At 40.4% G+C, this 12,137-nt stretch overlaps 1 protein-coding gene across 19 annotated transcripts in view; it reads left to right on the top strand.

Moving 5' to 3' along the window:
* The window catches only part of SLC12A4 (solute carrier family 12 member 4), a 49,117-nt gene that overhangs the window by 24,088 nt on the left and 12,892 nt on the right, over nt 1-12,137 (top strand). For all 19 annotated transcript variants that reach the window (XR_011143123.1, XR_011143122.1, XR_011143121.1 and 16 more), the window contains exons 4-13: nt 3,073-3,219; nt 3,773-3,827; nt 4,148-4,278; nt 4,785-5,026; nt 6,214-6,428; nt 7,415-7,579; nt 7,663-7,761; nt 9,814-9,871; nt 11,247-11,421; nt 11,828-11,946. Coding sequence is in view for 10 of the 19 variants with exons in the window: in XM_068955401.1 (XP_068811502.1) it covers nt 3,073-3,219; nt 3,773-3,827; nt 4,148-4,278; nt 4,785-5,026; nt 6,214-6,428; nt 7,415-7,579; nt 7,663-7,761; nt 9,814-9,871; nt 11,247-11,421; nt 11,828-11,946 (1,406 nt within the window). In the remaining 9 variants the exon portion in view is untranslated. The remainder of the gene's footprint in view (nt 1-3,072; nt 3,220-3,772; nt 3,828-4,147; nt 4,279-4,784; nt 5,027-6,213; nt 6,429-7,414; nt 7,580-7,662; nt 7,762-9,813; nt 9,872-11,246; nt 11,422-11,827; nt 11,947-12,137) is intronic.

The raw sequence follows: 12,137 nt of genomic DNA, 5'->3' as shown, positions 1-12,137 counted from the left end.
GCTCCAGCCCAGCCCCAAGAGCTGTCATTACTGATCCGTTTCCCTGAGCCCTGCAGCCAAGTGCTTTGATAACCCATCACACTGGCACAAAGGAAATAGCGTCCTTCAGACTCAAATCAATATTTGTATCAATTATGCATCTGCAGCTGATAAAAGTGAGCGCCGCACATGCGGAAACATGATCTGCATCATTGAAATGGAGACTGTTGCAGAAATTTTCTGTCCCTTGTCCGTTGATCTAAAGCGGTGTTCATCAGAATGTCTTTGTATTTTATTTCCTTTGTGCAGCATGGAGTGTTTACATTTTTTTCATTCGGTAGCTGTTGCGACTGGACATAATGCAATCTGAAATAATTCTGCTGAGAGTATTCTGCTGAGAGTGGAGCGCTGCTTTAGGATCACTTACTGCAGTGGAAGCTGCTAATTATAAGATGCTTTCCAGAAGGGTCAAGTCATTGCAGATCACTGGTATTAAATATCTCTGTGAACAAGCTGGTGCAAGTAGGATTCGTGCATCATTTCTTTATTGGTGGTATTTTTTAATTCCACAGGGTAAGAAAATCCAGAGCAAATTTTTATGCCTGCGGTGCCCTTAGTAATACTGTGGCGTGGGTTGTGTCCGCTAGCAGACACTTATGCCTGCTCTGCAGTAGTCTCATGTACAGCTAATGCAGTTTCCCTTCCTCTGTGGCTGGAGTTAGCTTGTAGCTTGAAGCACCTAAGGGACTACTTCAGAGGGAGACAGAGCAAAGCTGCTGAGTAGAGCAGATGAGAAAGAACTGAGCTAAGATGAATCCCTCTGCAGAGGAACTAGGTATTGGGAGGCCTACAATGGGCAGACCTGTTTTGTTAGTGCTCGGGGTGCTGTCAACAGCATGTCCAAAACTGTTCCACCCGCTCCTCCCAGGCAGGAGCGATAGGTTGGGCTCCTTCCCTTTTCTGAGGTGTGGGTTTTGACGAGCTCTTAGCAAGTCCTTTTTCTCCGAGACATCTACATGTCTGATGAGTTCAGCTGATGCTGGCTGTTGGGTTCAGAGATGTTGTGAGGGGGTGACTGACAGATGAATGGGCAGATTGACAATAAAATTACGTGGAATATCCCTGTAAGAAAGGAGGCTATGAATACATTAACTTGACAATGGGAAGCCCTTACGCAGGGCATATTCCGCTGCCCAGTGTGTTGCAACCTTATTTCGCACTTTCTCAGCTGTTAAGGCTTAGGCAGTTGAAGATTCAAGTTGAATCAGAAGAAGGTGTCTGAATCCAAAGCATCTAAACCTCTCCTCCTTGAGGAGGTAGGTAAACTGTAAAGAATATCTTGAGAAGGTCCTCTTCCCCTATAGCACTGGAATAATTTATTTCAAAATCCTTACCTTGTTCTGATCATGATACTTGTGTAGCAAGTGTCATTTCTGTTAGCATTAGAAGATATTTCTTCTTTCCTTTTCATACATAATCTTGTCAAAGCGGGATCATGATGTTTCCTTCTGTAGGACAGTATAGGTGAAATTTTAGGGTGGTTTTTTGTTTTTTGTTTTTGTTTTTTTTTACACTGGCATTGGAACACGCGAGTATCTCGCAACACGGTTGTCTGGCCCCTTTCTGGTAAGTCCAGTCCACTGCAAACTGTCAGCAAGTGGTTACGTTGCCCATTTTGCTTCAGGCAGTTTACACGAGTTGCAGTGTCTTTGTGGGAAAGTGCGGTTGATCTGATTTAGTCTTAGTCACACAAGGAGTTCAAAATTGACATTAAAAAAAAAATCCAGTCAGCAGTTCCTCAGCGTTTCAAGCAGAAAACCGTTCGGTTCATGCTCTTAGGCGTAGTTCGCTTTCAGCTAAGGTGAGGCACGTCGCTAATGCGGATGAATTTAAACGTATGATTGAAAGTTGAAGCGCTAAGTTCTTAGTGCTTGCTTAGACCTGTTGAAATTATAATGACCTGATTTTTTTTAATTTTTTTTTACGATTCTACTTTATGTAAGGAAACATGCTTTTGCCTTACCTTAGCTTCTCTACCTTTTTCCTTAGCCGATACAAGGCCAGAACAAAGTTTTTGTCAGCCATTTTATCACTTTAAGAGTAATATGCTTGTCTTGAAATGCCACTGCTTTTGATTTGATGACCAGTCAATCTATAACGGTGTGTGTTGCCTATTTATTTTTGCATTTAGTAATGCTGTGTGGAGTCCAATCTTGAACGAGTCTTGTCACCTCCCTTAAACGTCCTTTTCACTTAGGTGGTTGTTCACAGGCTTCCTTAAATGCTAAAGTCTGTAATATGTTTTAGAATTCAAATTTCTTTATGGAAAGAAATGTGAAGAGGAATGAGCCTTTGAAAAATTACACTATCTGTTTCCCCCTATGCGTTTTGTATAGTTTTAAATGCAAAAGAAAACTTCAGACGACAGTAGCTGAGAGATGCCCTGGCAGGAAACCAGTGCAATTTGCCACTCGGAACTGCTGCCAGCGCTGCGTGTGCCAATACAGGGCACACTTGCGTTCCTGGAAGTAAAACCCTTATCAGTGGCACGTCGATATCATCATTTGGGATCTGACAATAACTTTTCGGGCAAGGGAGAATTCTACATGATGCTGTATTGAATGTTGGTAACGTGCAGTTCTCTTGAAACTTTAACTTGTATTTTCTCAGTAACTGTCAAAAGTAATTCATGGTCTGATGCCAAGCTTATTTAAACGTAAATAAGGTAGGATCACTAGGTCTACACAAAATACACTATACGTTACTCCAGACTGCTTCCAAATTCTTTTGTAGTTTTAATGTTATGAAAGCATATTTTGCATGAAACTAATTTGTAAACTCTGGGGAAGAGGGTAGAATCGGTCTTACTCCGAGTCCCCAGCCCTCACCTGGCTTCCTACTAGAAACTCTAGTTCTACAGCAAAACAAACTCGTCCAGTTGTTAGTGATTGGTGTTAAATGCTAAGTATAATGACCTGATGTGTGCGTGTGTGATTTCTACTATTTTAAAAACTGAAATTATGTGAACTGAAATTATTTTGGCCACCTGTGTTTTGAATACGTCTAGTTAATGCTGCCATACTTGTTTTTCAGTCACCCAACATGGGCACCCTGATGGGGGTGTATTTACCATGCATGCAGAATATCTTTGGGGTTATTCTCTTCCTTCGGCTGACTTGGATGGTGGGAATGGCAGGAGTTCTTCAGTCCTTCCTGATTGTCTTACTGTGCTGCTGTTGTGTGAGTACATAGTCGAAACAGTGCATGTGCCGTAACCTTTGGGAGACTATCAGAAAATTGGGAGAGGCTGCGCTTTACACGTGTGCGTAGCAAAAAGCCAGTTTAGTGCTAGATGCTTCTGTTGGGCCTGTAAGCCTAAGAATTTTTTATGATAGTAATTTGAAACTGGCAAACTGTATTTAATCTAAATACAGTCTTAAAAATGGCGTTTGCTCGGCAAACAGCTGTTTTCTGGGCCTGTTCCAGGTCAGCGCTGCCTGCTTTGCTGGGCTGCCCCTAGTTGCAATTTCAGCTCTGCAGACAGTACACCTGCACTCTTTATCGTGTTTTGTCTGCAGAGAGCTATTATTTGACCTGATAAGGCAGCAATCATCTCTCTGGCAAAACTTTCAACAGCTTAATGATTAAATTCCTGTTACTGCTGTTTTCCTTCTAGAAGATGACCTGTCAAGGCAGAATAAGTAGAAACACTGGCAGCTTTGCTCTAACAAGAAATAAGTTACATTTTAAAAAATGTTGACACAATTATTTCCTTTTCTTTTTTTTACCCTAGACTATGCTGACAACCATATCAATGAGTGCTATTGCAACGAATGGCGTTGTTCCAGGTAAATGCAATTAAGAACCTTCTCATTTGTGGAAAAATTGTTGCTCTAAGCTATTAACATGGCTTTATTCCTCAGAAATTTGCCTAAGCCAGGATACAAAGCCTGAATTCATATCTTGTATCTCTGGTTAGTATCACTTAGGCGAAAGATTCATTTATTTGGCTTTTAGTTACCACTCTGCTAATAAAAAGTTATTTTAACTGAAGCCCTAAAAAAGCAGATGCACGATGTATAATTTTATTGTATACTTGCTGTGAGTATTTTTAAGTTTATGACACTTACAAAATCACCGTTTTACTTCCACTCTTCTTGTTTCATAGCTGGTGGCTCCTATTTCATGATATCCAGGTCATTAGGCCCCGAGTTTGGTGGAGCTGTAGGGCTGTGCTTTTATTTGGGAACAACGTTTGCAGGAGCGATGTATATCCTTGGTGCCATTGAGATTTTATTGGTGAGTAGTACTGTAGTAGTGACGCTTTTAAGAGAATTAACATATGGAAAGTACTGCAGAATTCTTGTCTCATATTCATATACGTATTCAAAGGCAGAGACCAGGTCTACACATTCTTGCTGCCCAATTTTCCACTACTAGCGCTACCCTCTAAAAGTTGTGCGCTCTGTGGGTATCCAGAATGGAAGCTTCCTTGAAAACCTGTATGGAATTATGGCTTAATCAAAGAAATATGCTCATAATTGATCTCGCTGACTCAGCCGTGTTATTGAAATAGAATAGCCTGTTGGGGTTGGACCGGATGATCTCCAGAGGTCCCTTCTAACCCCCGTTGTTTTGTGATTCTTTTCTCCTTTGTCTTTTTTCTGTAAACTGAAGATTCTTGGTGAAGAGCGTGTTGCGAATGGGAAAGTGGTTTACATTTCTGGCATAGGTAAAGATCATTACAATAGTTTAGACAGAGTTCTCTTGCTGTGTTCCTTCAGCTTGCTTTCTTCTTGTTTCAGACATACATTGTGCCACAAGCAGCAATTTTTCATCCATCCGGTGCCCATGATGCATCCAGTGCTATGCTAAACAATATGAGGGTGTATGGAACTGTATTCCTCATCCTAATGGCAGTAGTGGTCTTTGTAGGTGTGAAATATGTTAACAAATTTGCTTCCCTCTTCTTGGCCTGCGTAGTAATATCTATACTGTCCATTTATGCTGGAGCTATCAAGTCCATCTTTGATCCACCTGAATTTCCGTGAGTAATCTTTCTGCGTGGGGGTATATATAGCTTTGCCTATGATTCAATGGAAGGGTATGGAGGGATTCAGCGTCGCTGTATACGGTGACAGTGATAGCTTTCTGTATGCAGAGCCCATGGAATAGAAGTTCCTAGGCTAAAATAAACACATTTGTTACATTCTTTAACTGTGTTGGTAAGACAAAGTCTCCTGGTGAGGAGAGCAAAATGATGATGGCTGTCATTTCTCTGCCTTCCACAGGACAGTCCGCTATCTTAACCCAGGGCTGTTCGGTTCATTTTTAGCAAGATTTTTGCTGGGTTATTTACTGCAGTCCTCTCAGTAGGAAGCAGTGTGGCAGCTCTGCTTTCCCTAGGCCAGTCAGACATGATGTGCTGCCTTTGCAGCTGGAAACTCTGGTGGTATACTGCAGCTGCTTGCTGAGAAACGGGGGCCGTCTCTCAGGAGCGTGGGAGGCATGATGCATGGGGCCTTGCCGAAGCTCCAGCAAAACTTCCTTCTGGTCTGGATGCGGATGAGCCTACGGTTAGAGTAGCTTTGCTTTGAACACAACATAACTCTTGCTGTGCCAAGGAGCATAAACGTGTAATACGGTGTCTTAAACTCCAAGTTGGAGTAGAAATAATATAGAAGCATGTGTTTTAACAGAAGTGCAAACGGTGTTTCCTGGTACCGTTGACAAGTGATGAATGGAAATAAAGTAGTTGAGCCTGTGTAGTTATTCACATCTTTGTTATTGCTGCAGGATCTTGAGTAGTCACAACCCTCAAGTACTTCCTTTAGATATTTAGGGCCCAACAATTGTGTTTTACAACAATGGCAGATTTACAGGAGTAAATTGTTAGATTGTTCTTGAATGTTTCTCCCTATCTTTCTTTAGGCTGTATTCCGTTTTCTTTTGCTGCAGATACTCAATTCATTAAACTGTATTGATTTTTCTTTTTTATACCCCTTCCAAAATTGTTGGAAAAGTGGCTTTTATACTCCTGACCTTTAGAGGGAAGAGCTAGACAGTCCTTGTTGTACTGCTAGCGTCTGCTTGAGGCTGAGCAATTGTGGAGCAGGCAAGAGCCACTTGAAGTTACAATGATATGAAGGGAGGACAGTGGGGAAGGGTGGCGGTCTCATTTCCAGGTACCACATAAACACTTAAATAGTTACTGCTGTTATGTTTCCCTTACAGGATTTGCATGCTGGGCAACAGGACTTTGTCAAGAGATCAGTTTGATGTTTGTGCCAAAACCATAGTTAAGGATAACATTACTGTGGCCTCTAAGCTTTGGGAGCTCTTCTGCCACAGTACAAACTTAACCACCGATAACTGTGATGAATATTTCCTGCTCAACAACGTGTCAGAGATAGCAGGGATTCCAGGAGCTGCTAGTGGCATTCTAAAAGGTATGATAGAAAATGTCCTTGCCTTAAAAGAGGAGACATGCAGAGTAGTTGAAATGGGTTGATCTGTTCCATGCTGGTTGATAAAAGAGGGACTAAATGGATGCGATGACAGTGAGGAAAATTCTCTTCAATGAAGAAAACCATGTGTTATAATCCTTAAAAAAAGTAGATAGCATTTATCTCCTGATACAGTACTTGTCTGTTGTAAAATTGATTAAATTTACCTTGTACATCTCATGATGACTTTCAGTGGGAAGTCAGTTATAATTGAGGAGTACTAACATGACAAAGTTGGTGTCATTTTTCAAAGCTCTATTAACCTGTCTAACCTTGAGAGTCATAGACTAGGTCTTGAAGAATAGTATAAAAATAATCTGTCTCCTCCTTTGCCCGCTCTTGAATCTAACATTTTTGAAACGTGTTCATTGTCAACAAGAATTACAGAAAACAGTTGCTATGTACAGGTGCTGAGCGTGTAAAATTCCCATTTTCACAGGAGCCAATAGTCTAATTCCTAAAATGGACTCAGCATTTATTTGTGAAATTTCAAAGAATATATTCGTATGCCTACCATATAATTCTCTAATTCTTCCACTGTCTAAAAATCAAGTTAGTTTATATCCATAAATCTGGTTTTGTGAATCGCTGCATATAGGTATGGCAGTTCATTAGAAATGCTTGATGTATTTCTTGCGGTTAAAATAAGTGTGAAATTAAAAGAATGTTGCATTCGGTAACCTTAAAGCATAAAAGGTAAATATGCTTAAACTTCTGTAGGCTATTCATACATGATTACTAGTTTTATTACATTTTCTCTTGAAAACATGAAATACAGACTTTCTCTCACGTAGCTTGTGTATGTCTAGTTTGTGTTGATCACTGAATTGCGTGAATTGCATTTGCAGTCTTCAGTCATCGATTCGTTATGAGAACAGGTTTGAACTGAAACATGCTTTTCTTTTCTGTGGTATGTTAATAACCTTCAGACAACTTATGGAGCAATTATTTGGAGAAAGGAGAGATACTGGAGAAAGCACATCAGCCATCTGTTGATGTGGCAGGTCAGAAGAACAATCTTCATCTGTACGTGCTTTCGGATATAGCTACTTCATTCATGGTGCTGGTTGGCATCTTCTTCCCTTCCGTGACTGGTGAGAACACTGGGAAAAGAGGGCATCTTGAGTCTCTGAGCTTTCTTTGCTCCTTTGGACTTACATCACAAACGTATTTTCAGGCATCATGGCTGGTTCAAACAGATCAGGGGACCTCAAAGATGCACAGAAATCCATTCCCATTGGAACAATTCTTGCCATTGTCACCACATCACTAGTCTGTATCCTTTTAAAATTAGCGGAGTCCTAGCACATTATGTCTCAGATGAGTGACTGTATATCTGATCCATGGAACCGCTTTCAGCTGACTAAATTATCAGTGCGAATGTAATCAGTCAGTGAAAACAGACAGTCGGTGAGCTGAAAGCATCTGAATTGTAATCTTGTTGTTTTCCATCTCTTTTTGTGTTGTTTTGCTCTTTTGCATTTCAGTTGCTTGTCTTTGCTACACAGTGGTCTATGGCTTCTCTAACCAATCTATGACTGGTTGAGTACAAGTGGATTTTTTTAGGCTGTAGTGGACCGTTAAGACGAGGGAATGTCTGAAATGTGGAGATCATAAATTTCAGTTTCTTAAACAAATAGGCCTTTTAGTTGAGTGACATCAAGGAGTATGCGCTTCCTTGAACGTTTTAAAGTAAGAGAAACCAGAATTAAACTAATTTAGTGCATCCCTAAGTGCTCCTTGGGTTTCATGTGTAGGATCAGCTTATTCACCCATGTAGTGTGTGGTGTGTGTTTTTTGTTTTATTTTGGTTTTGCTTTTTAACATATATCTGATTTAATGCTACTCCATGGTTCTTGGATACGTCCCCAGGTAGCACGCGTGGAAGTTCACAAACACTGTGCTCAGGAGTGGGTTCCACGTAGCTGGGAATGACTTGTTCCCAGCCTGTTTCCACTGAGGCTGTGCAGGGTTTTAACTTGTGGTTTAATCTTGACAAGGCTATGTAATGAGTTTGCTAACCTCTCATAAGAAAGAAGCATAAGTGATTCAGTGCAGTTGGTAGAACATGAAGGTGTTTCTGGTACCGATTTCTAGGTGCCGAGTATTTGTTCACTTCTGTGGCAGTTGTAGATGTCGGATTTCACGTGTGATTGAACTCTGGAGGGCTTAGGTCCATGGGATCTTTGCTTAGGAGAGGCTGCCCTTTTTTCTCTTCTCTCCTGCTTTGATCTTTGGGCTTCATCCAACTGCTGATGCCCTAAACTACAATTTATTGAGGCAGGAGGCTGGGGGGTGGGGGGTGGGGGAAGAGGCAATTAATACAGGCAAGGGCTTTGGAATTTCTTTGTAAGAGTGTCTGAAAAAGTTCCACCCAAAGGGTGGTGTAGCTTGCCAGGCTATAGCTCGGGATCCCAGCTCGCTTGTCCCAGCTTCTTAGGAACGCAGCCTTTTCCAGGTGCTACTTCTGCAACTGGCCCTGTACCAAATATTCTGTTTCCCATGAACATAATAGATATTAAAACGGTTTACAGAAATCACCCGTAGCTCTGCTGTTGCAAACGATTTTTCCAGCTCAAAATTCATTTTGTGCTGGATAACTTCATACCTAGATATTAACACGCCACCCAGTGGAAAGCTCGCACCATAATTTTTAGAAGCAATCAGTATGTCTCCTTTTATTACTCTTTGTATTTTACGGCTACGTTTTAGAGCTAGAAGGGAAGAGTTTAGAATTTTACCATTGATGTAAACGTAAATCACAAGGTCAAAAACTTACTGGAAAGACAGACCAAAAGACCTGAAATATTTTGTATTGCCCAGTGCAGAAGTAGTACAGCTTAATAACAAAACCACTATTCAAAGACCTAGTGATGACCTGGATGACCTCAGAGACCATGAAATGAGAAGGTGCAAGCTAATGGTTTGCTATCCATTCAAAACATCTTCAGATGAAGGAGAAGGAGAGATAGCTATTTTAATATCAGTTTCTGCTCTAGCTTAATAGCAGATTAAATTGGCATTTACATGTAAGACTATTTCTTTTGAAATAATCTCCTTTATCCTACTTTTTAAAATTAGCTTTTTTTAAAAAAAAAAAAAAGCGTCTTAGAACAATAACTGTGTATCACCTTCAATATTAAAAGGTATGCATGAGCACTGAGACATTAATTTACTCATCAGCTTTATCACGCATTTATAGGAGATGCCACTGTGCAAATGCCGTAGGGCAGAAGCATGCATTGAACTTTTCACAGTACTTGCTGTGATTATTTACATCTGCCATGTTTAAATAAAACCTGCTTCCTTAGCACGCTCTGTACTCAAGACTTCAGTTGCGTGTTATTATTTGGAGCCTGCATAGAAGGTGTAGTCCTGCGAGATAAGTAAGTAACCAATAAGTTTTACTGCTTTAACATTTTCCTTTCTTTTTGCAGGGAGGGTATGTTCTTTTGCGCTTTAAATAATTTATTTATTTGGCTCTTACTTCTGGGTGTCTTTTGCGAAAGGATGTTTTGGGTATCTCCTTGTATTTGATTTAATGTTTTGTAGCCTGGCTCCGTCAGATTTTAAATATCATGTCTTAGTTTTTCTGACCTATTTCTTTTTGTTGCCTATTTTGCCAGGGATACTTTGCTCAAAGATCAGATCCCCAAAACAGGATTCCCAAAAACAAACTATAGGTTTTAGTTTTTGTAGAGAAAACAGATAATACAGCACAAATCCACTTTATTTTTCCTGCTTTTTTTTTTCTTTAAACTGCGTCTTCCTTTTTAGATCTTGGGTTTTAGCAAAGTTACTCTTACAGATTTGACCCTTTTTTTTTTTTTTTAAACAAATTGGGTTTACAAACTTTTCTGGATTCATCGTCTGCTGAGAAACTATTACCAGATTTTTGTAAGGTGTTGATGATATCAATGATATTTGCTGAATAGCTTAAATAGTGTCACCCTATTGTATGTTAGCAGATAGCCAACTTAGTCAAGGGCCAGTATAATGTATATTCCCTGACCTACGCCAAAGAACAATGCTAAAGGGTAGGTGGCTAGTCCACCCTTACATCTGTACCTGTTAGGAGGAACTGTTTCCTCATAGCATTTGTAATCGTTTTGTTGCATGCAAATCAAACCAAGAAACCGAGCCAGAGAACCGTAACAGGATAACTGTGGTATTTGGTTATCTCTGCCCTCAGATTATTAATTCTCAAACCCTTTAGCCTATAAATCCAATAACAGTGTTCCTGGTGCTAGATTTTACAAGTGCATTTTCTGAAAACTCCTCTCACGTTGCTAGTCTTTTTCCAGGGGACAAGCAGGGAAGTGCTTGTGAAGGAAATTCTGTTTGGAGGCGGGGGGGGAGGAAAGAAGGAAAAAAGCCCGCACCCTTCTGTAGGAGTGAGTGATCCTGGACTGTGTCCCTTTACCACATGCTGAAAAGGCTTAAAGCAAAAAGTCCGCAGAATGTTACTGGTTGGGTATTTTAAACAGTGAACTTTAAGAACTGCATCTTACCAGCTGAAAGTAGGAGATGATACTCTGTTAATAAAGCAAGAGTTTTAGAATAGTCAAAAGAAAGGCTTCAAATTGCTGAACTGAGGCCGCAGACATTTCTCATCTGTGTGTTGGGAGTAACTCATGTAACTGTTTGCAAATTCCTGTATGTCCCGCTCAAGAAAGTAACATCTCCAAACCAGCCCAGAAAGCCAAACGTGATAATCGAAACGCTCCTCTAAGCACAAATGTGTCGCTGTTCTTCCCGCAGGTACGGCGATGCGGTGAACAAGAACTTAGTGGTGGGCACCCTCTCCTGGCCCTCGCCGTGGGTCATCGTGATAGGGTCCTTCTTCTCCACTTGTGGGGCCGGCTTGCAGAGCCTTACCGGGGCCCCCCGGCTGCTGCAAGCTATAGCAAAGGACAACATTATCCCTTTCCTCTGGGTCTGTACATGTTAAAGAAGGGCATTCTGTACATAATAACTATCCAACCGTTTGACTTTATATTCTTAGAAATCAGATTTGTTTTTCCCAGTTTGCCCAATGTTTAAGTTAAGATGAATATCTTTTATTTTAATGCTTTGTTTTCTTTTGTTAAAAACTAGGAATACTTCTAAAGGAGCTTGAATAGACTTATATGGTAATTTTGTGAAGAACTAACATCTAATTTGGTGAAGCAGAGAAAGCCATTAGAGTTGTTTGGCTCCTTGCTCTAGAGAAAAAGTATATAGGCACATTGCTGCTGTTTTTTGAATATAATTTTTGTAGTTATTATTATAACCTCATGAAATACTTGGCAAGCATGCTTTGTTTTTAGTGACTAAAGTTGAAAATGTTTCTGTTTGTTCAGATTTTTGGCCATGGCAAAGCAAACGGTGAACCAACGTGGGCTCTTCTGTTAACAGCATTAATTGCTGAGCTGGGAATCCTTATTGCCTCACTTGACATGGTGGCTCCAATTCTCTCAATGTAAGAGGGGCAGTTGCTCTAAAATAAACATGATATGCTTTTGAGTTTTGCTAATTTGATTGCTTTTCAGAACCGTATCTTAAACCAATAAAGCATATTGCTGGAACCTGAGTTCCACTTTTATTTCTATGAATTTTCCAACATCTGGCTTCACACATAAATCAGTTTGTTTCTGCTCTAGGGTGTACTGT

This window comes from Struthio camelus, chromosome 10, assembly GCF_040807025.1.
Source record: "Struthio camelus isolate bStrCam1 chromosome 10, bStrCam1.hap1, whole genome shotgun sequence".
In the NCBI taxonomy this organism is placed as follows: Eukaryota; Metazoa; Chordata; class Aves; order Struthioniformes; family Struthionidae; genus Struthio; species Struthio camelus.
This window is presented reverse-complemented; position numbering and strand designations above follow the sequence as displayed.